The 27,312-nt window shown below is 48.2% G+C and overlaps 1 protein-coding gene across 1 annotated transcript; it reads left to right on the top strand.

Moving 5' to 3' along the window:
• The first annotated feature begins 5,927 nt into the window (after positions 1-5,927).
• DUSP5 (dual specificity phosphatase 5) lies at positions 5,928-16,291 on the top strand. Its single transcript, XM_027735310.2, has 4 exons — positions 5,928-6,446; positions 10,729-10,871; positions 12,313-12,532; positions 14,660-16,291. The coding sequence occupies exons 1-4, from the start codon at positions 6,053-6,055 to the stop codon at positions 15,058-15,060; spliced, it is 1,158 nt and encodes a 385-aa protein (XP_027591111.1). The 5' UTR covers positions 5,928-6,052; the 3' UTR covers positions 15,061-16,291.
• Positions 16,292-27,312: the final 11,021 nt, after the last annotated feature.

Genomic DNA, 27,312 nt, shown 5'->3' with positions numbered 1-27,312 from the left:
CCTGCCGGCTTGACTAATCCATAAAAGAGCTTTCAGTGTTTTCCCTTGGAGTAACAGCTTTAAATTTTAATAAGCTGTAGTGTACTTTCACCGGATGTAATAAGCTGATACAAAGTTTAAATGAGGTTAAGTAAGTAGGAACCTAGGAGAAAGGAACATAAAAGATGTAGATTATTTCCTCTCTTTTGCCAGTTTATTTCACCGGGTTTATTTTGGGGAAAAAAAATTTAATTCCAGTTATTTTTTTCTTCTCTGGATGATTCAATGTCAGGGGAGGGAGACAACACTTGAAGTAACCATAGAGCAACTTCAGCAGAGAGGATACTCAGTCAAAAGATAAATTAATCAATTTATTAATTCAGGTTACTTTGCTGTTTAATAGATTTTAGGGCAGTTACCAAGTCACAGACTTGTGTGGCTGAACATGACCCACATAAGCCTGTAAAACAAAGATTTGTAGGAAGACTCCTTGAAAGGTCATCCAGCCCATCTCTACCTGAAGGCAGGATCAATTCTGTGTAGGTCTTTCCTGACAGATTTTTGTGCAGCCTGTTCCTGGAGCCCTCAGCAGTGGAGAACCGCAGCCTGTCACGGTGAGCACCCCCAGCTCAGCACTCTCTGCCTCCGAGAAACTTCCCTCCTCCTACAGCAGCTGTGCCTTCCTTCACTATAAGCCCATTAGCCCCGTGTTACCGCTGGTGAAGGAGGAGGTCTGCTTTGTCTCCTTCCTCTTCGCAGCTCCGGGTGGCGTGTTTGCGGGCTGCTGTCACCGCAGCCTCCCCCAGCCCACCGGCTACAGCTGCTTCCCCTTTCCCAACAGTTGCCTGAGCAGACCCGAATACCATCCAGAAACACCATCTAGGGTGGTGTCCGGAGGGTAGATCAAAGCCTAGATCTAGTTGTTTGTTTTCTCTTTGCAAAGGTGGAATAAAGAGCTTTTCAGGCACGGGCTGTGCAATGCCATGTTTGTGCTGGAGTGAGGGAGTTTGTAGTCTGTCACCCTGTCCTGCCTGTGTCATGCCTGTAGACCCCTGAGAACAAGCTTGAGGAAGGGGGGGATTTTTCTTGTTACTGGCAGTGCTATAGATAACAGAGGCACATTGATTTTTACTGAATGTGTTTGTTTTGCTTATATCTGTGTAACCTACTGAAATGGCTCCAAAACATTCTCAGCTAAAAGCATGAGCTGTTCCATTCTGAGCTTAAAAAGTCATTTCTGTACCCAGGAGCTGTACTCATTCTTGGTGGAGTGGGCATAGTAACACACACTGTGGAGTGGATTATACTTATGTGATTATAGCCTCTAGGCAACAACCTGGTGCTTAAGAAATGAGTCAGTCAGAAAGACCAAGGCAGAGGGAATCAGATTCAGCGATTATAAGATTTGCTTCCAAAAGGTCTGGACCAAAGTATACAGCGTTTCTTCACGATGCTTGTCCTGATAGCCAATTAAATAGCACGTGTAAGAATATTTTATGTCATTTGGTGGCTCCCAAGAGTCTAAAGAAGCAGTAGCCACACACAAGGACTTGCAGCATGACAGGCTGGCTGGGTATCAATGGGCAGGAATAGCTGGGATGTGTCAATGAAAACCTGACCGGGCTGGTGTTGGCTAGGCAAGTGCGGGGAAATCTGCCAGTGAAGAATAGGAGCAGGTTCCTGGGAAATACATCCAGGAAAAGGGAAGAGACAGGATGAGAAGGCAAGAAATGCATGCAGGGAAACAGTGGCAGGAAGAGAAAGAACAAATGAGAACTGGCAAGTTGATAAAAGAACAAAAGGGCTTTGTCTCACATTAAAGGCAGCTAACTACACAAATCATTTTCCCATGTAAGCAATTACTGCAGCTACCCCAGGGATAGTATGTGGTTGAAAAACAGAAGATGAGTTCTTTGCATTCATAACTGGGTCTGGCAAGTACTCCATCAATATGGCTCATGATGCTCTGGGCCACGTCAGGCAAGCAGAGAAATTGAAACTTGATTATGCAGTTTAATGGAATCCTTGTTTTAAAAATTGCCTGTCCATCTGTACATGGGGTTAAGCCGTCAACTAGTGGAACAGAAAGAACAGTGGCTTCTGAAAGGTGGCAAGAGGTTTGGTTTATTCCTCTTTCATTCCTGACAGCAGCTGTTGACAGAAGCTTGCAGCAGTCAGTGCAGTCACGTAGGCATGAGTCAGGTAAAAATCAGACATAAGTCTGAGATTCCCTTTCAGCCTGATTTTCAGAAATGCTGAGTGCAGGCAACTCCCATTCAAGCTCGAGTTTATGTCTGATAGTGTTTTTCACTTTCTAGAATCAGCTTTCAGCAACAGGTATCCTGTTGAGACTGAGAAATTCATACCAAGGTTAATGTTCATGATCTGATCTGTTTTGTTAGACTTCATCTCATGAGTGACCAAGTCATGACACCGACGAGGTCTCAGCTTGACAATCTCCTATTGCCACTGCTCAGCTGACCTTGGCCCTGGGTATAAATTTACCTGTCTTCCAGCTCTCCATTTACCGGCACAAACTTATCTCACTGCTTGTGTTGTAAGTGTTTTGACATCAGCCACTCCAAAAATAGAAACTGATGTTATGGAAAACTTAATAACATTAAAGAAATGCCAACCCATCTTCTCTGCTGCCCTGTGCTATGCTTTGTTCATCAGAGGAATTTCTTGCATTTCACAACCAACCAGAGGATGTAGGTTCAGGATTGTGCCCCAGCAGGGATATGATGCAGCTCAAGCCCCAGACTAGGACTCCGTGGCATTTAGGTTACTCTCTATAACACCTCCCTCACCTATCTCTTGCCTGACCCTTGGTCTGCCTTCTCCTCAGTCTCCTTTCCAGGCACAAGAGTTTACTGGTTTTCTCTCATCTTTGATCTTGCTGAGGTTTGGGGTTAACTCTTTGGGGTCACAAGCACACTTGTAGCACAGAACATCCCATGTCTCAACTCAGGCAACTTGAGCCCTAGAAACTTGGCTGATCCTGTCTCTTTTGCTTCCCGAGAAAATAGCGTTCATTTATTCACCTAAGCCCCCTTTTTAAAGCTCCTTTTGAGTTTTATTCTCTCCAAAGTTTTTAGGGGTTTGTTGGTTTGTTTGTTTGTTTTCTCAGGTTTTTTGCTCTTGAGCAATGCCTTCTAGATGCCGCCCCATGAAGGCTGCTCCCTGGGAGCTTTTACCTGGGGCAAAGGTCCAGCCGCGCCCCCCAGGACCTGGGGCTGCCCCTCCCCAGCTGCTGCGATAAAGTTTGCCTTTGCAGCACTGAGAACAAGCAGAAACAAAGAGCCCGGAGGAGGTGGGGAGGGGAGAAGGGAAGAATGAGCTAGGTTAGGGGAAATACAGCCTGGAAGAAAAGGAAAGAACCAGCTGATCTGAAAGCCCCGATAAAAGCCCAAGACAAAGGACGATAGAGCCTGGGAGATTACCAAGGGGAAGCGGGAGGAGGAGCAGAGAGATGCAGCAGAACCTAAGTGGGAATGATGTAAAGTGCTGCAGGGAGGAGGGGAGTTTCCTACCTAAAGCAGAGACAGTTTTAATTTACTCAACCACTTCCATTTACAGGAATCGAGGCCCCTTTCTCCCTTCTGACTGGGAGCACTCGACAAAGGAAGGAGCTGCTCCAGCTGGGAAGAGTACTCCTGTCCATGCCACAGCCCTGACAGCACCAGCCCCGATTGCTCATCTGTTCTCAAGTACAACCGAGACATTTTGCTGGTGGGCAGAGATGCCAGGGACACTGCATCCAGCACCCTGCAGGGGAGGAAGCATTAGTACTGCTGTTGTTAGCCTTGTTATTTTCTCCTAATAAAAAGGTGGTCATGACTCACTCCATTAAGAAACAAAAGCAGAGCTGTAATCTACTGAAAGGCAGTTGTTTGGATGCTCAGCATTAGGTGTGTAAAAGGAAGAAGGTCAGCGGTAGGTCAGTCAGGTGATATACACCCTGTCACTGGCACAGGCCAAACTTCAGGAACTCCCTAGAGAGTTTATTTTCTGGAATGGGGTGATTTTCCCCCACCTTCAGAGTAGCACTTCAGGTAGTAGTGTGGGGGGGAAAAAAGCTCTCTTTCCCACCCCTCCACATTTCAGTTGGGTTTCCTGAGAGGAAATGATGCTCTCATGTGACTGCTTTGGCCCCCTCCTTTCTCCCGGCAGGGAGGAGCACACCAGCATCTGCCCGCAGCTTCTCTTCCCCTCCCTGTGCCACACTGGGACCAGTTTGCCAGTCGAGCTGTTACTGGGGGCTGGAGTCCCAAAAGAACCAGGCTGCTTCTCAGGGAGGAAGAAGCGGCTCCTGAAGCTGGGGGCTGAGAGGAAGGAAAAGCAGGTTGTGTGCAGGCGGTGTGGAGGTTTCCTGTGTGAGCAGAACCAGGTCACTGCACCCCTGGCACGTGGATCTCACCAGCAACATGGCTCCAGCAATGGCCAGCTGCTCCCCAGGGTGCGTGCGAGGGAAGGGAAGGAGCTGGGCTGCTCTGGCAGCAGTGGCCAGGTGAAGACAACACCCACGCTCAATGTGCTCTGAACATCTGCCCCTACCCACAAGCTACTTCTATTTTTGTTCCGTCTCGTACCCTGGCTGACTCAGAGGAGGGGAGTAAGGGGAATCAGGTTAGAAAGAGCCAGATGGGGGGGGGGCTGCCGGGAGATTGAAAGAGGAAGAGGAGGAGGAGTTGCTTCAAAACCAGTAGTTGCTGTTCTTTCAATCAGCTTGAACATTTTCCTCGCAGTCTATTTCATGGCTCTCTGTTTCAGCTGCAGGCAATTTGAGGCAGGGATGGCACTTCCTGCCTGCTGTGGAGGTGAACATTCTTTCAGGGCACCATCAGAATAAATGATACCCTCCTCTTAGACTGCTCCATTGTCATCTGCCTGGGCTGTAATGAGCTTGGCTGGAGCTCATCCTTTTGCCTAACTTCTAGGAATTCCACTCCTCTTTTTGGTCTCTTTACAAAACTTATCTACAAAGAAAGGGCAAGTGCCAAATTTCCTAATTCCTGTGCATCTAAGTGTCATGACATCTGGACAAAGGCTCAGTTAGAGGTCTGTAGTGTAAGTCTTGCAAGTCCTTGAGGCACAGTCTTGCATCCACAATGAAAGGGACATGAGACCCTCTCCAAACAGCCATGCCAGCAATTCTATTGCAGGTGATCCTCTCATCCCTGTGTCCATTCCTCCAGAGCATTCATTAGTTTTGCAGAAATGGCACATCTTGCTTTGTCCCAGTCTGTTACTCCTTGTTTTCTCCTTTGCTGACAGACAGTAAACCTTGGGCCAAGCAACCACATCCTCGGGGATGTTCCCCAGGCAGTTCATGCTGATTCACTCAGTTGCCGAAGCTGCCTAAATACAAACAGTGGCCTAAACAGCGGGGACCCAGCTCTTTCCAAGGGGCTGTAGGAGCAGGCAGCTCCCATCCCCCGAGCAGCAGTACTCTCGCAAGCAGGCCTTCCTGTGCTCAGGCTTTGCTGGGGGTGAGGAAACGCACAGTGAGGGGGGAATAAAGGGAACTGAAGCCTCATTTGCAACCTAGTGTGAGAAACCTGCCCCGGCGTTGCTCTTCCTTCCTTCCTTCATCCTTTCCCTACTCCTCCCCCGCTCCCCTAGCACGCTTCCCGGCTCCTCTGACAGGCTGGGGAGGGGGAACGGTGATGCCGGGATGAGCCTCAGGCCGATGAGTGGAGAATTTTTGCGGCGTTTTTCAGCTTCCTCTGCCTCCTCGCCTGACTAACGCGGCCGGGGGGGGAGTGAGGAGGGAGGGGATCCCCGCCGGGGGGCGGTGCGCGGGGCGGGGGATGCCCATATTTGGGAGGAGGGCGCGTCACTTCCCTAATATGGGCAGTGTCGTCACGGCCCGGCCTCCCATTCATATAAATGCCCGGCGGCGCCGGTCGGGATTCCCTGCCCGGGCTCGGCGCGGCGCTTCCGTCCCTCCCGCCCCGTCCCATCCAACACCACCGGCCGAGCTCCCGCGGCTCCGCGCTACCACCGGGACCCCTCCCGCCGCTCTCTCCGCTCCTGCCCCGGCTGCGGCGGGGCGCGACCCTCGGCCGGCATGAAAGTCACGTCCCTCGACTGCCGCCAGCTGCGGAAGCTGCTGCGGAAGGAGCCCTCCCGCTGCCTGGTGCTGGACTGCCGGCCCTACCTGTCCTACTCGGCCTCCTGCCTCCGCGGCTCGCTCAACGTGAACCTGAACTCGGTGGTGATGCGGAGGGCCCGCGGCGGGGCCGTGCCGCTGCACTTCGTGGTGCCCGACGCGGCCGCCCGGGCCCGGCTGCTGCTGGGCGGAGAGGGGCCGGCGGGGAGCGCCCGCCTGGCCGCCGTGGTGGTGCTGGACCAGAGCACGGGGCACTGGCAGAAGCTGAAGAAGGACAGCACAGCCCAGATCGTCCTCAATGCTCTGCTCTCCAGCCTGCCAGAGGCCGGGGCCAGGGTCTGCTTCCTGAAAGGTGAGAGGGGTGGCGGGGAGATGGGGGGAGGCAGGGGTTGGAGGCGGGGGGGGCGCGATCGACCCTCAAAGCTCCTCTGGTTGGCGGCGGCTCCGCGGTGCTCCCGTCCTTTCTCCTTCGCCCCGCAGTTAACCTGATTATTGGTGGAGGGCAGAGAGGTAACGCCGGGATTTTGTTTCTTTTCCACCCACTGGAAATAAATCCCGGATAGGCTCTGCGGGCTGAGCTGAAATGCCTTTCCGCTCACCCCCGCCGCGCGTTTAAGAGGCTGATGGAAAGCAGAGAATATTAGGGAAGAACAGCAAAAGTTGGTTTATCAAAGGAGGGAGGGAACGGTGGCGAGAGACATCGGGACTGCATGGAAAAGAAAATCAACCTCGCGGATAAGAGGAGAGACGAGGCCACCGTTTCTTACTCTCCGGGCGGTGACTTGGGGCGGCCCGCGTTGGGCACCCAAAACTCAGGGATCGATGCCTGCTCCTCCACCCAGGGCGGAGAAGTTTCTCTGTCAATCGAGCACATCGACACTGGCAGGGGAAACCCGGAGCCGAAACTCTAGGGCTCGTCGGGGACAGAAAAACCTCCTCCCTTCACGTGTATTACAACCCTTAGATTGCGGTTCTTTGTTTTCCTTCCGTGTAACCCGGGGATAATAAAACGATAAATAGCATAGCAAACATAGCAGCGCGCCCTTTCTCTGTTCTTCCGCCCCTGCCTTCCCTCCACTTCTCCTGGCAGCACCTTTGTCCTTGTGCCCTCTCTTTTTTCTCAGTGCACTCCACATGACCACCCCCGACCTCCTCTCGAAGCGGGGCAGTGTCCGGGCGGGGCTGCTCCCGCCCGTAGCACGGCACACTCGGTCGCCGAGGGGCCTCTGAAGCTGGAGCCACGCCGAAGTGGCAGTTCCTAAACATCCCTCTTGTTATATCATGAGGCCATCGATGGAGGAGAAAATCAGGCGATGTTTCTTGAATAAACTCTGCCTCTGTGTCCTCACCGGCCAGGGTTAATTCACTTTTATTAAGCCTTTTGTGACACTAGTTTTTCCCCCGATGAACCCAGTTGGAGGGCATCCTCGCCGGGGCAGAGGCATCTCCAGCCTGAGTATTGTCTGGTACTGAGGTGGGGGGATGTTCCCCGGGCGGTTTGCCACCACCATGGCTCTGTCCAGCTACTGCCAGCCTGCCCTGGAGTCTGACAGTCAGCCCAAAAGCACAGATTTTGCTACTGCAGGGCAGGGATACTGGCTCTGTGCTTGGCCAGTCAAATCCTTAGGGATCACATTAAAGTAGAGATTAAGAAACATCTCCAGGGTCACTCTGGGAAGTCTGTGGCAAACCAGGGGTCGAATTAAGCTCTGCTGACTCTCAGACTACTTGTCTGGCCATGAGATCGTCCTTCCTGCCTCATGCACCATCCCCATGCTTTGAAGTGGTGACCGTGGCTGTGGGCAGTTTATCAGGGATGGGGGGTTGATGTAGGCTCTGCTTTGTACCTCTTGTGTTGAGAAGTGTCTTATCTTGAAAGCCTGTTGATTTGAGGCAAAAGACATTTCCTCTTAGTGTATGAGAAGTTTCCTACTTCTCCTGCTGTGGTTCCCCTTTGCTTTGCTGGAAGTGCTCCTGGGTGCAGGATCAGGCCCGTGAAGTCTTCAGCTCTGTTTCAGATCTGGTGTGGCCCAAGAAGCAAATGACTCAGTGGGCAGCACTGATGATTCACTGGGGCCGTGGACCCCCAGGAAGCTGTCATGGTCTGGGCAAGATCCTTGGCAGAGTGGGGATGTAAATCACCCTGGGGCACCAGGTTGTAATCAGGAGAAAGGGTCCTTTGGGGGTCTCTATTAACAACTTTGCAAATAATAGGCTGTAAGACCTCCAGAAAAAAAAAAAAGGCAAAACCACAACTCCTTGAGGTTTCTCCTTATACTCCTGTTCTCCCTAGGCGTGGGGAGCTGGGAGGAGGTGTTGGCTGTTTAAGTGGTAGGATGGTCTCATTGCAATGATAAGATATGAGGAAGTCACCCCCAGCCCACTAGGTCACTAAGAGTCCTGGGGATCTTGCCTCAGGGAGGGCAGGGAGCACAGAGCCGCTCCATGCCAGGCCTTCTTCCTTCCCTCACTTCCAGGGTTCAAGTGACACGTGTCATGTGTGTAGGTGCAGTTTCATTCTGGGTGAGCTCAGCCCCAGCACGGTGAGGGTGGTTGCGTGGCGGGGGAAGAGCTTGCAGAGAGATAAAATAACGGATTGTCCCTTGGTGCTGATAATGATTCTATTACTTATTGATTGAAACGGAAGCGCAGCTCAGCTCTCTGTGATGAGCAACCTCATATTTTCAGAAATGACCTCAGGGAAGCTAGGTTGAGTGGGGAGGGGGAAGAGAGGAGATTGCTGAAGGATGGGATGAGCAGATGACTCACTGTAAGAATGGCCTGCAAATATCCTGATCCCCAAGGCTTGTAATTAACCGTTCACCAGCTGCATGTGTTAGCTGCCCCAGAGACACGAGACATGCATGTCTGTTCGAACACACACGCTGATTTGGCTCGGACAGACCTCTCTGTTAATTCAAGAGTAAAAACAACAACATGGGGTGTAAATGGGGATAATGGTTATTTATATAAACTGGACATATTTTTCCTATGAAATGGCAGTGGCTGGAGGGAGATAAGGTCAGCTATGCAAAACAAGAGGATTTAAAAGTCCACCCCAAGAAGGGCAGCTGGAGATCAGGGAAGTCTGTAGAGCTGTTTGTGTTTGTTGTTTTTTCACACTCTGAGTTGTTAGGGATATAATTTTATCAACCCAGTTGTTGTGGATATCATTTTATCAAACACTCACCCCTTCCCATGGTCTCCAGGGTCACTTGGCCGCTTGACTTCATGCTGTGAGCTCTAGGTTGAGCTGGCAGGATGTGCCTGAGGGCAGGAGGAAAGGTACAGGTGCTGAATGCCAGTGGAATATAAAGTCACTCTCCTGCCCTCTGCCATGGAAAACAAACTTTCATCACATTCAGTGGGCTTTGGATCATGCTGGCCACTTGCAACATGAGGAATGAGTAGGCGACTGTAGCATGTCGTGAATTTGAGCTCACATCTGCTCAAACATTGCAAACAAATGAGATACCAGGGCTGAAATGCCAGAGCGGCCCTGAATGTACTGGGCAGCCCTGGCAGCGAGGTCAGTAGGGATCCTGCGGCTGCTCTGATCTTCACCACTTCCTTTGTTTCAAAATCCTTCCCTGCAACAGGGCACCCACACCTGCGCTGCTTATCAGGGTGAAACAGTTGCAGGTGAATGAATCACACTAGAGGGTTTGCTTTCCCAGCCTTGTTTACTTGAGGGCCAGGCTGTGAAGGATTATTGAATGTAGCTGTTCATGAGCTTTCGCCATTCATTTCTGCTCTGAAAAAGCACAGGTGGCAGACATGTGGCACACTACTGATGTTTCCAGGCTGCTTCTGCTACCTGACATATTCACATTCTTTTTGGAGATTGTGTGCTTCTGTGCAGCCTATTCCCAGCCTGGAAACAGGCAACGATTTAGCTGACAACAAACTTTGAGTAACAATGTAATAATAGGATTAATTCTTTTTCATTAGCAGTGCACTGAATGAAAGGAACACAGTACTTAACCATGCAGAATAGCTCACGTGGGGCTATTCAGTTGTCAAATGCTGTCACAGGATTTCATTAAGTTTTATAGCTGTTATTTAATAGATTGGTTTCGGTGGGACCATCTTCATTACTTCACTGTCTTGAGCATTGTGGCGATTAATGAGACAGTTGCAAGTATCCCCCTGTAGTCTTTATGTCCATTCAAAAATGCAAATAAAATATTTTTTATGTTGTCACAGCATATATAGCAATGGCAGATTTAGAAAACATGACTCCTGAGTACAGAATCTGTCTCAAACACTGGAAACACTGCTCATATATAAAATCTGGGGGAAGGGAGTTTAGCCCCCACCGTACTGGAGTTAATGGTTGATAGGCTCAACAGAATTACATTCGCTAACAGTTTAAATCTGGATTTGCTGGCTTTTGGCAAGTTAATAATTATCAGTGGTATCAGAGGTTTTTCCTTGGGTGCCCAAAGCCTTTTAAACAAACCCATTTCCCCTGGGGAGCACTGTCCTTCATTAACCCTCCCCCAAGAGCTCATTGCTGTGTGGTACTATCCCACTGCATTGCAAGTGCTGGAGCTTCATTTCTCCTCCACTTCCATTAAATCAGCTATTTGGAGGGCAAATACTCATATCTCTTTTTTTTTTTTTTTTCCTAGGGGGATATGAAACCTTTAACTCGCAATATCCTGAGTGCTGTGTGGATGGAAAACTCATTTCCCCAGAGAGGACCGAGGCAGAGAGAAATCTTGCCAGCCACTGTGAGAAGCCGAGTGCCAACCACAAACCTGCTTATGACCAGGTGTGTGTCACAGCTGTGGTGCATGACCTTCCCCTTGTGCGTGTTCTCCCACCTGCCACTGGGCTCTAGAGGCTGGCAGAGTGCGGTGCCCCTGGTGCTGGTGTGGGCTGTCAATAAGTTGTTGTAGTCCAGGCTGACAGCCCGTGTGCTGAATAAGTTGCCCTTTATGTGCTGCTGGTCAGCTTTGCCTTCACCTGGCTTCAAAATTGGGCAATGGAGGGAGGCAAAACACCCAATCTAGCCCCAAAACTGCATTTATGAACTGTCTTTATCACAAACCCAGGTACCATGAGCCATCAGCAGCTCACGCCTCCTCAGGAGACTGAAAATGGGCAGGGCAGAGGCTTCCGATAGTGTTCTTTTTTGACAAAGAAGCACACTTTGCCAGTGCTTCCTCTGAGATCCCAGGAGGGATCTGAGGCTGGCAAGAGGGCCAGGGCCATAGGGCTGCCTCTGAGAAGAGGCTTGAGAGCCACAATTCAACAGGGGAAGTGGGTTTTCTGCGGGGGAAGTCATCATGTGCCCGCCCAGCCTGGGGAATGTGTGTGCTCCGAGATGTCACCTTGCGGTCAGGACGCTTCCGCCAGGGTGTTCGTTTCCTGCTGCTGAGGGGAGTCCCCATGTGATGCCCCTCTGCTCTCCCAGGAGCACCTCCTACACCAGGTGTCCTCCTGCTCCCTGAGTGGTTCCCAGCTGTCCCTGATGTATGGGACCCACAGTGTGGGCTGCTCGGGGTGGGGGATGGAAAGCCAGTTTCTCGCAGCTGGGGGGTGGCAGCAGCTCTTGTGCATCATGGAAAGTTACCTGCGATCTCCGAAACCCTTGTGACAGACGGTGGCTTTTTTCTTTCGTGGTCTCATCACCCAGCCTTTGGCTTGTGCTGAGGAAGGAGGAACTGAGATGACATCTCGGGCTGGGTGACGCAGTGGGTGCTGCACTCCAGAGAGGTGTGGGGTGCAGGGGGATGGGGAGCTTAGATCCACTTTTTTTTGCTTCATTTCACCTTTGGGCATGTGACCAGAGGGGCTAAGCCCCGGACTGAGCTAAAGCAGCTTTTTCCACTGTCCTAATCTTCCTCCCTGCTGGGATGTGGCTCCCTGCCTTGCCCATATTTCGATAAAGCCTCAGTGGGAGCAGGCCTCACATATGAAAGTGCTTTGGGTACATCACGAGGGGCAGCACTTTCAAGAGAGCCAGAAACATCCTGCACATGAGTGGGCTGGATCTAACTTTGTACCTCACAGATGTGGACAAGAAAATTAACACTTTTTTCCAGTGTGGGCTTCGCCATGGGAGCGATTAACTGGCCGGCAGCACTGGGGTCCAAAAAAGCCAGAGAGGGAGGGAGCAGGCATACACACAGGCTCTCTTGGCTCTCTTGGGTCTCAGGACCCAAATACTCTTGAAAAAGAATTACATGTTTCTGCTCCTTCTCTTCCAGGGTGGTCCAGTCGAAATCTTGCCTTTTCTGTACCTTGGTAGTGCCTATCATGCTTCCAAATGCGAGTTTCTCGCCAACCTGCACATCACAGCCCTGCTCAATGTCTCCAGGAAGAGCTCAGAGTCCTTCAAAGACCAGTATTGCTACAAGTGGATCCCAGTGGAGGACAGTCACACGGCAGACATCAGCTCTCACTTCCAGGAAGCCATAGACTTCATTGGTAGGTCCAAATGAACAAATTTTCAGATCTTCATGTATTTTAAATTAATTTATTTTAAAATATGCTTTGGTGGGAAAGACACACTCTATTGTCTGTTTCTGGATGTCACAACAAAAACTTTTAAGTTCCCTCCACTCCCCAGCATTTCTTCTGGCAGAAGGATTTCTGTGAGGAAGGAAGAAAGAGTGCTATTCAGAGCAAGGTCTCTGTCCTTCTCTCCAGGCTGGGAGGCTGAGGAAGGAAAATGGCTCCACTTGTCTAACATCTGGCAGACCGGGCGAGTGAGCTGATTAGATTTCTCAAAGCAAGTGTAGGTGTAACTTCAGCATGACAGGGAGTAAAGATGTTGAATAAGACTGAAGTCTACTGAACTTTGTAAAGGAAAAAAACGGTTTCTTGGACTTGCGTGCCAGACCTGGTAACAGCCAGGTGAAGCAGGGTCAGTTTATCACCTTGCTGTGCTGAGATATCCCAAAGGCAGGGTCTTTTAGAAATCCACTGTACCCCCTTATCACAGAGCTCTTTCCATTCCTGCTTTTGATCATGCTGGTATCTCACCCTGTAATCAAACACCCCACTGCAAAAAAATTAGGGTACCTTTAGAAAACTTTGTGCCATTCCCTTCCAAATCCTCCTGTGTTCGGCTGAGTGGCTAAGTGAACGCCAGCTGTGCCAGGGAGCATAAAGCAGAAGGTCCTCCACGAGAACCACAAGGTGTTTGGTGGTGTGGAGCAGTCTGAGCCTGGGTGGAGATAATGTTGAAATCAGTGCTGTTGCTCTCCAGGAATATTCAAGCGAGAAAGAAAAAAGCACAGTTACAGACTCTCTGGACTCACTGTTTAGCTGAGTTTGAGTCCTTCAACAGTGTAGAATTACAAAAACCTGACCTGAGGGCTCTCTGAGTCCTTCCCCTTCCTGATAAAGGACATCTCACACCTTTTAGGGAAATAATAATTTATGGCATTCTTCTGTCCCATCCCTAACCCCTTCTGATAGTTGTTGAGTCACTTGGAAATTTCCCAGATTTTGAGGATGACTTTAATTTTCACTTTCTTTTAAAATTGGGCATGTGGTGTAGATGCTGGGGATGACTCAAATCCACGTCTTCCTTGTTTTGTGCAGTAGTTAAATATAACTGGACGTGGTGGCACCAGTCCCCTGATAGACGATCAAAGGCAGGCAAATGATAACTTGCTTAGCTCTGTGTGTTTCACTGAGCTCTACACTCAGCACAGTTATCCATAAATTGGAGCTTGAACATATTGCTCAAGGCAATAGAGCAGAGAAGGTCTATTTTTTGAACAGTATTTTTGTGTGGAAAGGGCTTATTTTAAGCACATTCTCTTCAATCTAATAACAATCATTGTGTTGTGTTAGTAACCACAGTGGCTCCTGTTGTGTAAAATGGGTGCTTTGCATAAGCCTTTTATATCCTGACTTAAGTCCAAGCATCCTTTAACCAGGCTGTAATTAGCAACTGCCTACCAGTGCTTGTGTGCTTTGTGGTGAGGCCCCAGAGACTGAGCTCAGCCTCTCCACCCAAGGGTACCCAGCAAGGGCTCACCTCCTGGTACTGCTGTTTGCTGCCAGCTGGCCAAGCAGGCAGTTAGGACTTTAAGGAAAAGTCCTGTTTTTCTAGCAAAGCTAATGGGAGGAGGGTAGCCCCTGCAGTTTTTGAAAGACCTGCTGGTGGGAGGGCTCACCAGGCTGGGCTTGGGTCATCATTTTGAGCTGCTGGCAGAGAAATGCATGTACAGCAAACACAAGCATTGTCCAGATACCTGATCTGTGTATCACAATGTTCTGCAACGTCAGTTGTTCCAAAAGAGAAATAGGCACGTGGAAGGGGACAGGAACAGACTTTAATAAAAAATGCAGAAAGAACCAAATCAGGATCCACAGATTCTGAAACTAAGTGTCATCTCCAGCTCTGCTCCATCACAGGCTGTGTTTTGTCCCCCTTGTCCTTTGATCTCCATGTCACTCTCAGTACCCAACAGGAGAGCAAACCTCTCCTTGCTGGTAGAGCGGCATTGTGCCATACTCGCTGTCCAGGGCTGGGTGTGTGTCACAGTGTCCTTTCCATCCCAACTACAACTGACCTGTGCAATGCCTTTTCCCCCCTAGATTATGTCAGGCGAACAGGGGGCAAGATCCTGGTGCACTGCGAGGCGGGGATTTCGCGCTCCCCCACCATCTGCATGGCCTATCTCATGAAGACCAAGAAGCTCCGACTGGACGAAGCCTTCGATTACATCAAGCAGCGCCGGAGCCTGATCTCACCCAACTTCGGTTTCATGGGCCAGTTGCTACAATACGAGTCAGAGATCTTGTCTTCCACTCCCAGCCCCCCCGTCGCCTCATGCAAAAGAGAAGCGGCATCTTTCTTTGCAGAGGAACTGACATTAGGCAAAAACTTTGAAGGTTCATGTTTTGCCTTTCCTACCTCAGTGCTGAGTTCTGTGCCCATCCACTCTCCTGTCCACCAGCTGAAACTCAGCCCCATGACGGCATCTTCGTCTTGCTGAACACAGTGGGGAGACCAGAGGTGTGGTCCTCTGATCCAAACTGTGATCCCCAACAAGAACATTTCATGAACGTGCAATAGAGAAACTTCATCGACTTAGTCTGAGATGGAGTGGTTGTCATGGGTCATATGTTGTGACTGTAAGATGCAAGTGTTCTAAGTGTGGCAGGTTTTCTGAACTTTTATTGTCCTTTTTTTAAAAAAAAACAAGTGCTTTTTTTAGGTTTTTATCCACACAATGTGCACCCACTACTGTATTTCCAGATTCCTGGGGAACAATGAGAAATCCGTTTAATATGTTCTCAGTTCCCATCTCCTTCCCATCTTACTTTTGAAAAGACCCTTATTTAAAGTTTTAAGCAATAAACAGCAGCAGCAGGGAAGAAAGTAAAATGAAAAGCACCACCTTTGCAACCACAGAGGTGGTGGGAGGGAATATTTGTTCAGCTCTTTTTCTGGCTTTCCTCCTCCCCTCTCATGTGTCATGTTTCAGGGAGCAAAGAGCTGGTGTGCCTGGAGGGGGGGCCTTTCCCAGGATACTGTTGCACAACCAGGTGAAAACCCCCTCTCCTGCTCCAGCCTCTGAAGTGTCAGGTATTGATCACAGTGTAACTGGATACCAAACCAGGTCAACCAGGTCCATTCAGGTGTGGCATTTCCTGTACTTCTACATTTGCCTTTGTACTGGATGTGCTTTTAACTAAAGCAGGGACTTAACTCACTATCAACTACCCTGCTGAGCTATTATCCTCCCATCTGTTATTTAAGAACAACCCTAGTATACTTTAATGTCTCCACAATCCTCATCCAAGTTACGTCCCATCAGATAACACTGTAACTGCTGGACTTCACACCAAAAAAACCTGACAAGCTTTCTGCTCCAAGCCAACTCTTCCTCCATCCCTTCCCAAGTGTCCCCTTTGTGTATCCTGTGTGGTCAAGTGTTCTTGTTCAGTGTCATGTGACTTGCTTAGCGTGTGTGTGATCACCTCTAGTCAGCCTTTGTCCACAAAAGATGGTTTCTCTCCTGCTTGCATTGGCTTCTGTGTCTGCAGGGAGTTCAGAATGTGTGTCTGTCTGTTGACCATTTTATTATTTTTTAATATGTAATATGTATGGGAAATGGCAATAATTTCCAGGAGATCTCGTGAATGTGAAAAAAAACCTGCAATGGTTTTTACGGAGTGTAAAAAATAATAAAGGAAAAAAATACCAGGAGAATAAAGCTGTATGTTGTACTTGGAGTGAGCTGTGAAGGTGCTTTGGCAGAGCTCGGTGGCAGGAGAGGTCATCCGAGGAAAATGATGTGGTGTAAAAGTGATGTAAGAGGTAGAAGAGGTGGGAAAGTATCACTGGGCTTTGTGCTGAAAGCCACCAAGGTGCACCTCTACGGAGGGGAGAAGGTGAGGGGGAGGACTATTTTAAACAGTATGACATGAGTCATGGTGGCGTCACTTCCCAGCAGCTGGGCAGGCACTTCTGTTTTGATTCATACGTGTTTTATATAAGATTTGCCATCTTGCTGAAGATGAAAATCTGAACTAGGCATGGCCCCCACTTCCTTCCTGGGCACACCACATGGGATGCCTTGTCCCTGGTGTGATGCTTGTGGGTGGGCCTGCAGTGCCTCTGGGTGCCAGGAACTAGGGCATGTGGGTAATACTTGTCTTTTCACTTTTCTAAATGAAAAAAAATAATTCAAAGTGCCAGCATCTCTGAGCCAGTTCATGCCCCTTTTCATCTTGAAGATTTTAGGCCTTTTCTGGTTCATCACTGCAGCACATTTATAAGGTGCAATTCCAAGTTATCAAGTTGAAAAACATACGGCAGTTATCTGGGTTACAAAGCATGTGTGCCCTGTGGAGTCCATCTGTTTGTAAATTTTTACCCCAGGGGAGAAAATCTGACAAATGAGGTGGTCATTGCAGATGAGCCTTGGATTTCTTCCCTGTGTCAGGGGGATGTGGCAGCAGCCCTAGCTGGGTTCTAGGAAACCCAAACATGGGAACCAGCAGCCAGGAAGGTAAGGCAGATGATCTTATAAGAGCAGATCAATTAGTTTTCTGAAAGACCTGATCGCTTCCCTTGGAGATCTCTAGAAGGTGCTCTCTGCCTCTCAGCCCACACAGGCACCCAAACAGAAAGGCTGCTGGGCTTAGTGAGAATGGCCATGTCCTGAGCACTGAGATCTACAACCTTGACAGGAACGGAGTAGCCAACAGCTCTCATGAAACCCCATCTGAGGGAATCAAACCCCATCTGAGAGAATGAGCAGCTTTGTTTCTTAAGGATGGGGAAGCTGAAAGCCTGTGCAGAGCTGATGGTGTTTGCTATGAGAACCTGCAGAGCACAGGGCAGTGGACTGAAGGGGTTAACACAGGGACTGCTGACCTTGGCAGATTTGACCATGTCAGCTGGAAAAGATCAGAGGGGCCAGGTATTTAGCAGAGAGAGAAGGCAGCTGCTTTGGGTTTGGAGAGAAGCTCATCCTGAGCTATAAGCACAGTGTGTTGGTGGATAGTGTTAGCAGAGGGAGGTGCCAGGCTGGGATTCAGGAAGGACAGAGGGCCAGAGCCCTGTGGGGGCCTGAAAAAGGGTTGTTGCCATGTCTGGGCAGAGGAACCTGAGGTTTATGCTGCTGCACAGGGCAGGGTTCCCCTCTTTTTGGCCAGTCTCAGTCTACCTCTCCTCCCTGCAGAAGGAAGAACCATCATCCAAGTCAGAGTGGATGTAAATGCTGCCTCCCAGAGGGATGCGCTCACATGCTTGTGCTGGTGCTTGCTCTGCTGCTTCAGTGCTAATATGAGACCTTTGCCCCCAGCTCAGTCCCTTGGCCAGTTTGGCATATCACACTTCTCTGAGGGACATCACAGCCATCTGACTGCAGGGCTCTGGGGTCAGAGTACGTGCTCTCCTCCCTCCCTGGCCTTGCTGCTCCCACAGGAAGGAAGAAGCTGAGGATCCAAGCACCAATATGTGAAGGTGAGTATGTCAAATGTGGATGGCACCTACCTGGGAAATGGGATGTGTGAGTTTGAACACACATGGCCAGGGCAGGAACCCTGGTTCTCTGCTTCCAGACTATAGGTACCTCCATCCTTAGGGAGAGGAACAGCTCCAACAGTGTTTTGTGGCTTATGTGCTGAGAAGATTCCACAGATTGGGTAGGATGGAAGATTTAGAGGGTTTTTGTAGCCCTGATGGGCTTGAGTTTTGGTGGTTTATTCCTAAGGATGGAAGTTCAGATCAGACAGGTGTGTGGGGAATGTCAGAGCTGAAGGATGGAGGCTGACAGTGATGGGGGCTGAACTAGCTGGTTCAACATGCCTGTGTCCATCTGTCAGAGCTTGGCAGAGGAATAAGGATCTCAAAAACAAAATTCTGATGGAAAGCAGAGACCTACGTAGCTATAACAGCAAGGGGAAGGCTATAGCAGGATGCTTTCAGACTTCAGAAGAGGCAAATGAGGGAAAGATGCCAGGAATGTGCTGTACCCTGAGGCAAAACTTTGATTAGAGCTTATCCTTGTCCATTATGATACTGAATCCAAAGAAGATGAGAGGAAATGTCAAAGGAAAGGGGATTTTGCAAGTTCAGCTGCCCATGGAAGTGCTGGTTCAGAGCTGTGCCGGTTCAGACGTGGCATCTCTCTCCATTCATCTCTCTCCATTCACACTCCTGATGGGGCACCCTTGTGTCCTGATCAGCTTGGTGTCAGCTGGGAGCTGTTTCAGAGCCTGGGGTGGGACTAAACAGGGCTTGTGCCATGTAGCTTCTGGTCCCTTGCTTTTAGGCTTTCAAGGAGCAAGTGTGATGCAAGTGTGAGTGCTATTGCTCAGCCTCTGCCTCTGCTTTGCACTTTCTGCCTTTCTGCCTCCAAGACAAACAAACTCTTCAAAAACTGCCACAAAAAATACATGTTTTTACTTTGTCACAAATCAGATTGTGAAGAAATCTGGGGTGGGTGAGGATGGGTGGGTGTTGTCCTTAAGTGTCCTTATGTGTTCTTTTAGTCCATGAATTTGCTGGTGTGATTTGCAGTCTATGCTGGTTACATAGCATAGGATTTCTCCAGCTACTCCTGCTTCCTGATTAAAGAACTTTCCAAAAGGCAGAAATTGCATCCTTACCAGTCAAACCCAGGTAAAATTCACCCGATCCATGGGGAGTCAGTACTGAGGTGCCCATACCCACTCCCTGAGCAACACAAGGCAGGTAGTTCTCCTTAGCTTCTTGCCTTGTGGTGGCGAGCTTTTTTTCAGGAGATAAAGCATGAATGAAGAAGATATTCTGCAGGTGTTGTTATTTGTATGCTAAAAACAACACTTGCCTTGCAGAGAAGTCAAAGATCCAAATGGGCCTGTAACATGGCAAAAAAAATAGGTGAGGCCTCAGGTGTGGTGAATGTGACCCTCCGTTTCCACTTTTCATGGCTTCGTGTTAATTGGAGAGGAGACACACTGCCAGCTCACTCTCTGGGGAGAAAAAGGCAGGAACCAATTTGCAGAGCTACATAAATATGGAAGTAGGATTTTTTTTGGCGTGGGAGGTGTTACCAGTACCACACATTACGGTTTCTTGGCTTTATCACATTGTAGGCTTTTACCGAGACGTAAGTTTGCTAAATAAGGAATATGAAAATAGCTTGTGAAACAGGTTGAGTCATCAGAGAAAATCAAATGGAGTTCTTTCACCTCAGTTGTTAAGTCCTACTTTATTTTACCATTGCATTAGAAACTTCAGGGTCATTCAACCTGTTTATTTCTGCTTTAAAATTCAAAGTAGTCTGACATCTAAGTAAGGCTTATCAAATTGGTTCATGTTTTCTGTCAGCAGTGATGATACATTCCTATATGCCCCGCCTATGAACAATTGCAGGGAATGTAAAGATTACCAAGAGAAATGGCTTCTGTGGTTATAGTTGAAGTGTTCAGCACTTCTTCCAGCTTTGTCCAGCTATTGAAGAGGATTTATGGCCCCTAGATATCCCTTTCAAGTACTAGCCTAGCTCTTGGAAGTCACTGGCTGTTATTTGTAGCTCCGGGGAATCCAAGCAGGACCTGTTGTGCTGTACAAACACCAAACAAACCCATAAAGCCAGTAACTCAGGACCAGGAGTGACCAGTGGTAGATGGAAAAGGAGAAAGAAGCTTAAAGGCCTTTAGGTACAGCATTGCCCTAGGGCTCACATATTTCTGTCAGGGATTGTTCTCATATCTCACATCTGTGCTGGGAAGATCATGGGTGGAAAGCATGTCTAGGAGAGAAGCATGCGTGGGATCCATGGGACCCATCAGACATGCTGTACACAAGTGAGAAACACCTATAGCATAAGTCCTACAGCTACATGACACAGGGATCATCCTTGCTCCAGCTCAGCCAACACTCACTGCAGTCACAACTAGAGTTTCAGGACAGGCAGCACATAAAAGTTTCTGATCTGCTGGGACTGTTAGAGGCCCAGAGATGAAAAGCAAACTGATAAAGACCTTAATTCAAATGCTTTTGGCATAACAATTTTTCCAGATTTGGTTTTCTGAGCTAATCATGTTAGCAAAGTTACTCACTTAAGTAAGTTTTAATTGGGCCAGGTTTAAGCGTCCCAAGTGAAATGACAAGGTAGTTTTTGTGGGCTCTTCTCTTTATTTTTTTTGGGGGGGAGTGGGGGAGGGAACACGACTGTGTGTGGGTGATTAGTGGTTTATTTCTGTCACACAGATACTCCATTTCTGAGATTCCTTTGTTGTTAGTGAGTCATCCCTCATTATTAAATTGTCCATACATTGTGAGCTGCCTCAAGCCCCGAACCAAAGCCTACTGCCTTTGGTGGGGAGGAGGGTTCCTGAACATAATGGGTTTCGGATCAGGCCCTGGATGAATCTTTATTTTAAGGAACAATTTGTTCTAATTGGAACTAAACTTATTGCTGCATTGAAATGGCATATGAGGTCTACAGGACTCAAACTGGAACAATGGGTATATCCTCTCTGCTCTAATGCCTCCAATCATGTTAAGTCAAGTTAACTGGAAAATCAATTGACACAAATTCCAGCATGACCATTAACTTCCATCTGGCTGGACCCTGAGCGCCTGGCCAGGATGAACAGATTTCTAACAGGGATGCAACAGAACTGTGCATGTTCACGTCCTTGAGATGCTTTCAGCCTGAGGTCTCCCTAGCAATGCCCACGTTGCCCCAAGTAATTACTGTGGCTAACAGAGAGCCTGGGGGTCAGGCAGTCTGGGATCAATTGTGGGCTGTGTGTGTGGTTTTCCAGAGCAAGCAGTGCAGCTGCTCTGTACACTCCTGCTGGCAAAGCCATATTTATCAAAAGCATAAAGGAAATGAGTGAGACCTGGACTAACTGAGCTGACCAGACTGGTCCCTTGATTATATAGAAAAGGACTGCAGCAGAAAAACTGCATTTTCCGCAGGACAGCTCACTTCTCCTGCAGAGGATATTTCTGCTCTGTTGGTAAAAAGCTGAACTTTGTTGATGTGGCTTTGCTCATGCAAGAAGCATTTTGGTGCTAGAGTGAACCTGAATTTCTCTCTAAACGTTTATCACAGGCTTATCTGTACATCTCTGCGTCCTGTCTTGCATCAGGGATAATAATACCAATCTCATTCTGAGAAAGGCATAAAGCCTTTTTCATGTGTTTGCAATGCACATTAGACCCACGGACAAAGACTATCCTAAGGACAAAATCTTGTTACTGTGATGTATTTATTGTACTGTGATTCTGAGACCATATGTTCCATATTAGAAGAGAGAGTTTGTTGTGGGATTTTGGTTTTTGTTTTTTGTTTGCTTGTTTTCCCCCAGGATATAATATTTTACTTAGTTAAAAACAAAACCAATTGGGGAGCACTTTCAGACAGTCACCACAGCCGCTCTGCCAGGAAGTAGGCGATGGGAGCCCTGGGTGGGTGGCAAGAAATCTGTGTGCTACTGAGTGCTAAAGCATTGACATGGTTCAGTTTACTAAATCCAGCTGTGAAGAGCAGCTGGTTTTCTGGCAGTCAGCATGACATATGCAGGCGGATACGCTCGAGAGAATTGATCAGGGGCCACCAGCAGGGAGAAGAGGAGGGTGTGTTGTTCCCTGCACTGCTAAGTGCCCAAGTGGCTCCTGGCAGTTCTGATTACTAAACCCAGCTGAGAGGAGTTTTTCTGGACTTGCATGTGATATCCAGTGGGGATACACTTCATCCATGTGCATGGGGAAGACAGGGGAAGCAGAGGCTTCTGCACAGTCTTCCCAATGCTGTGGCTTGTGGGATCCTGGGGAAAGGTTGTCGGGACAAATGGAGGATGTCTGCAGACAGCAGGGGAGGCTGCCGAGAGGCTTCAGACAGAACCGAGTCTTCCCATCTTGGTTTCTCTTCTCATTTCCTTCTCTTCGTCCTCTCTCCGTGAGGGAGCTGGGGATGCAAGGGGAGGCACAGCAGGCCAGGACAAGGAGAGATCATGTAGAATAAACAGCAAGACACTTCCTCGGAGGGCTGGAAAAGATAAAAAAAGATGCCTATTATCTGGACCGAACTGTGAAAAGTTGCACCGGTGAAGCCTGCCACCTTGGGTGTGATAGGAGAAGGATGTCCTGCTGCCTCTGGGATCAGCCTGGGAAGAGCCTGAGAAATGCTAAGCGCTAATGGGGAGGGAGGTCCAAGACAGTCCCTGGGGCAGTGTTTTTAGTTTCCATGACAAAACTGGAAATTATCTTTGCTTTCCTTTGATCTTCAAAGCACAGGAGGAAATTTCACACTTAGGGGAGGCCACCCGGTGTCAGGTGAGGTTGCTGCAGCTTGCGAAAATCAGTCAGATGCCATAAGGTCAACAGCTCACCTGCCTTAGTGTGAAAATGCTTTGCAGAAAAGATTCTGCCTTTTCCCGGGGTTGTTTTTGATGCCTTGGTTAGAAAATCACATTTGTTTGTGGATCCTGAGGCTGTAGACGGATGGCTTAAAGAGGGAGTATAACCCAGTCAATGTGATTCTAATATGATTCTTCAGTTTGAATGTGTATTATTTTGTTGCATGGATGTGGTCAGCCTAAATAATTATTTTCGTTCTAATCTAATTGAAAATTTACTGCAGCCACCTCCTTCCAGGGTGCTGCAGAGGAGGAGAGGCAAGATGGAATGGTTTTTTCAGAATTTCAGGATGCTCTGTGTAAGTCAGATGTCCAGTGTGGCATCTCTGTCAAATGTAATTTTGTTTGTACTGGCCACAAAGGCTGAAAAAGCTGTTCCCAAATGAGGTGGCCTGGGTCACAGGCCTACGCAGGCTGTCTGTGCCCCTTGCTCCACAGTCTGCCTCATTACATGTGCTGAGCACAGACATTCAGAGGTTTCTCTGCATCCCTCCCCCAACTTCTCCAGGGAGTGTCTGTGGCCCTCAGTTAGTCTGTGTCCTACCACTGCTGGGAACGGGTTGCAAAATATCCCTTTGGTCAATGATATCATCAAACCAGCAACACCTCCAGGGTCAAGACAGGCACCATTGCTTCTCCTCGGTCCCTCACCCACTCCTTTATAACAGCAAAAATCAGTCTTTCTGCAGGGACACCTTCAGAGCAAGCAGCCAGTCCCGCAGACAGGGGGGCTCTCTTACTGCCAGAATTGCGTTTTTACTGCTCACTTGAACATGAGGAAATTCTTTGGAAGTAAAATTGACTGTTGTTAAGTCACCTTCTGATTTCCCAGTCTCACACAGCTATCTGACCTGGTGCTCTTTCACTTGGAGCTCGGGATTAGGCAGATCTTCAGATTTCACCCTTTCTTGAGACTTATTTTGATGAGAACCAGTTGATCCTGTCCTCCCAGGGCTGTCCCTGAGCCCTGCTGATGGATGGGGAGGTGCTGGTCTCAGGAATATCAGATAACCCTCTGAAAGTAGCCCTTCCTTGGTTTGATGTCTGTGAGCTGGTGCCAACCCGGCCGCTCTCCAGGGCAGCCCCTGCTGAAGCCAAGGGGTGCTGTGGGCTGCCACCCTCACTGCTAGGGCAACAACAGATCCATGGGGTCCAGAGTTCCTGATTCACTTCTCCTTCACATCCAATCCACCTGAAAACAGATCTGGGGGTGCATTTGTGGGTGCCTTCCAGCACGGCTGACCCCACAAACAGCCTACTGCAGGGCTCTTCCCTTCTCCAGAGGTTAAAACAGAAAAAAAACAGAGCAACGCTTTCTTTCACAAAATTTCCAAAGGCAACAAAGCTTTCTGTTGCATCCCAGCAAAGAATGCAGGGCAGGATGTGACCCTTGCCATGATTGGGGCTGGCCCACGCCGCCTGCCGGCAGAGCTCCCGGCACAGCCCCAGCGCGGCACCGCGTGTGGGGTTCGTTTGGTCTGTACACAATGGTCTGACTTATGGAATTAGCAAAGCAAGCGAAATTAATTCAACCACAGCCACATTTTATTCACAGAGAGGCTTGTCTGAAAGATGATGAGCATAACAACTGGTTTCCTTTAGTAAACCTGCAGCAGATTCATTCATAATAAAATACATGGCTCTTAGAACAAAACTTCTTCTGTTGCTCATTTTACACTGATGTTTTACCCTGCCATTCTCTTCTTGACATGCTTGACAAGCATGTTAGTTTTCTTAAAATGTTGTTGGATTAATGGGTTTGTGGATGAATGCTTAACAGTCAACAATAATTATTTACCTTTACACATTCAAAGGATCGTAACGATCAAGAGAAATTTTTTTTTATTTTATTTTTGTAAAGAAGCTGCCTGACTGTTTTTATTTGTTTAAAGTGAATAGAAACTGAGTCAGAAAAGAAAAAGCAAAATAAAGACTCCAGTGCTTTTCATGCTCTGCAGAGCACCCACCGTGAGGAAATAACAGGAGAGCTTGGCAGGTCTCCTGGAGCCTGCCAGGATACTGCCCTTCCACCCTCAGCAGTTTATAAAACCCATGGCAGCTGGAGAAGAGCTAATGATCTGCACACGGTGCTGGGCAGCTGAGGCACATGGCTGCCTCCTGCCTGCTGCCTCATGCAGCTGGGACCAGGAACACCGGACTGCTCCCAAATCGAAGGAGCAAGTGCCATCATTACCACCCATTGCACATTTGTCCTTTGTATACATGTATATAGATGCCTCACAGCCCATTGCCCCTTACAGCCAACACCCTCTCGGGGAGGGGGTATCCACTGCCTGCTACAACATGGGCACCAGAGACAAAAAACAGCAAGAAAGGGGTCTGTGGGTGGTGGGAACAGGTATCCACCGTGGCAACACAGACATCACTGACCAAGGCTGCACATCTACAGCATCTGAATCTGTAATTACATCCACCCCTTATCAAACAGATTTCTAAGGGTCTTGCAGGCTTAGGGCTCCCTCTTCTAAGTTTTCTGACAGGCAGTTGCTCTCTGGCAAAGTCACAGACACTTCTCCAGGTTCTGGTGAGGGGTCACACTGTGCATTGCAAGGCACAGGAGTGACTACGGGGTTTGAGAGCAAAAGAGCTCAGTAACTTTGTTCAAGAGAAAAAAAAACCTGTTGGAAAGGAAATCCACGTGTGGTTGGCTTGCATTTGTTTCAGAGTAAGTGTTCTTTGTTCCTCAAAAGCCTGGTGGGTTGAGTGCATTGAGATGGATGCACATGCCAGGATCTGTAAAGAAAGCACTGGTTTCTCTCACTTCACCTGTTAGAATCTCCATTGAATTCAAAGGTGAGAGAAAGATGCATTATTGCCTTGCTGCCTTAGGATTCAGGCTTGGTAGGGGTGGTTTAGGAGGAGAGGCATTGGCTGTCCCACAGTAACCCTGCTTGAGCTTGGCAAGATACCTTCTCACTGCCTTTGTTTCCTAACCTGAAAGCAGAATATCGGAATATCTGTTTGTGAGTTCCAAGTGCCATTGAACACCAGTTTCTGCAGGGTCTGACCAAAGTGTCAATCAAAATCCCAGTTCCCTGGTTTGCTCCTGAGATCCTGCTGCAACACCAGCATTAAGGAGAACTGGCCCCAGCAGTTCTGCCTCTCACAATGGCTTCAAGTGACTGAGAATAAGTGATTGATATTGCAGTGAGCCTACTGATTTCTACAGTCATTTTAAAAAGGCAGTAAATACCTCAGTGATTGCAGCCATTCATGAAAGAGAGCAGTCTATACACGGTTCACAAATGAAAGTGGTAATAGAAGAGGTTAATAATACTTAAAATGTTTTTTCCCTCCCCACATAGGTTTAACATTTTTTTCAGAGAGAAATTTTACTATTTGAGAAGAGAGAAAAAAATTCTACAGAATTGAAACCCCACCTATACATTCCCATTAAATTTCATGAAAGAAATGCCTGACGTATTTTTATGCTGATGAAGCCCAGATGAATTAAAGCAGTGTTCCCACTGTCTCCTTTCTAATGCTAATGTTTAATTCTAGCATATTTATACAAAAACACTGCTTAGAAAGCAGGGCCATAGAAAAAAATCTCTGCAGCACCTACTGAGGTGAATTTCACGCAGCAAGCACTGATTATATGTTTGCAGGTTCTGAATGAAGGGTGCTGTTTTACAGGCTTCCAGCTTTCTGCACTCCTACGGCCACAGCAGCTTGACAGAATAAAAATTACTTGCATCACCCTTGGGGTGGGTGCATATTTTCAGCGTGTACTACAAAAACAAAAGGATAAGAAAAATACAATACCTACCCCACCACTCCACTCCCTCAAGTATAAATCTTTAAAAACTATGTGACAAAACCTGTGTGCAGGGGCCCTACTCGAAACACTCTTTGAACTAGACAATCATTTGCCACTTAATCCTTAATGAATACAGTAGCTATTTTTGCAAGCACATCACACTGGTAAGAGTGTTTGATGATGAAATATCAGTGAGATATGATTTTATTCCTATAAATAAATATAACCTGGTGTCTGTGCTCATTTATATGCACACATAAGCCCTCTCCAAACCCCAGGAGTATGCTGTATATGCAAAGTCCTCAAGAGAGGATGAACACCTGGGGATAAAAGAGATCCCAAGTCCTTATTTGTGCCTGTTCATAATACAGAGTGATGCACATCTTGGTACACCTCAACAACAGCAAGCTGTCTGGAGCACCAGATGTGGGTTATTTGACTTGAGACAGGGTATTCAAGAGGACTCACTGCACCCAGGCACAAGAATTTCACTGCAGCAGTCAAGAGAAAAGGCATATGTTTCCTCATCTGGTTTCTCTGAAACCCATCTTTAGAGGATGAAGAGAATCCTTGTTTGAAGTTTAAGTGAAAATAA

This window comes from Pipra filicauda, unplaced genomic scaffold, assembly GCF_003945595.2.
Source record: "Pipra filicauda isolate LSUMZ 115617 unplaced genomic scaffold, ASM394559v2 scaffold213_size2393758_pilon, whole genome shotgun sequence".
Classification (NCBI taxonomy): Eukaryota; Metazoa; Chordata; class Aves; order Passeriformes; family Pipridae; genus Pipra; species Pipra filicauda.
This window is presented reverse-complemented; position numbering and strand designations above follow the sequence as displayed.

Bases quoted from the DNA above. Each gene is read 5' to 3' on its own strand.
- DUSP5 (XM_027735310.2), top strand. From the start codon at position 6,053: ATGAAAGTCACGTCCCTCGACTGCCGCCAGCTGCGGAAGCTGCTGCGG. The intron at 6,447-10,728 runs GTGAGAGGGGTG...TTTTTTTCCTAG, and splicing joins CAGGGTCTGCTTCCTGAAAG to GGGGATATGAAACCTTTAAC. The intron at 12,533-14,659 runs GTAGGTCCAAAT...TTTCCCCCCTAG, and splicing joins GGAAGCCATAGACTTCATTG to ATTATGTCAGGCGAACAGGG.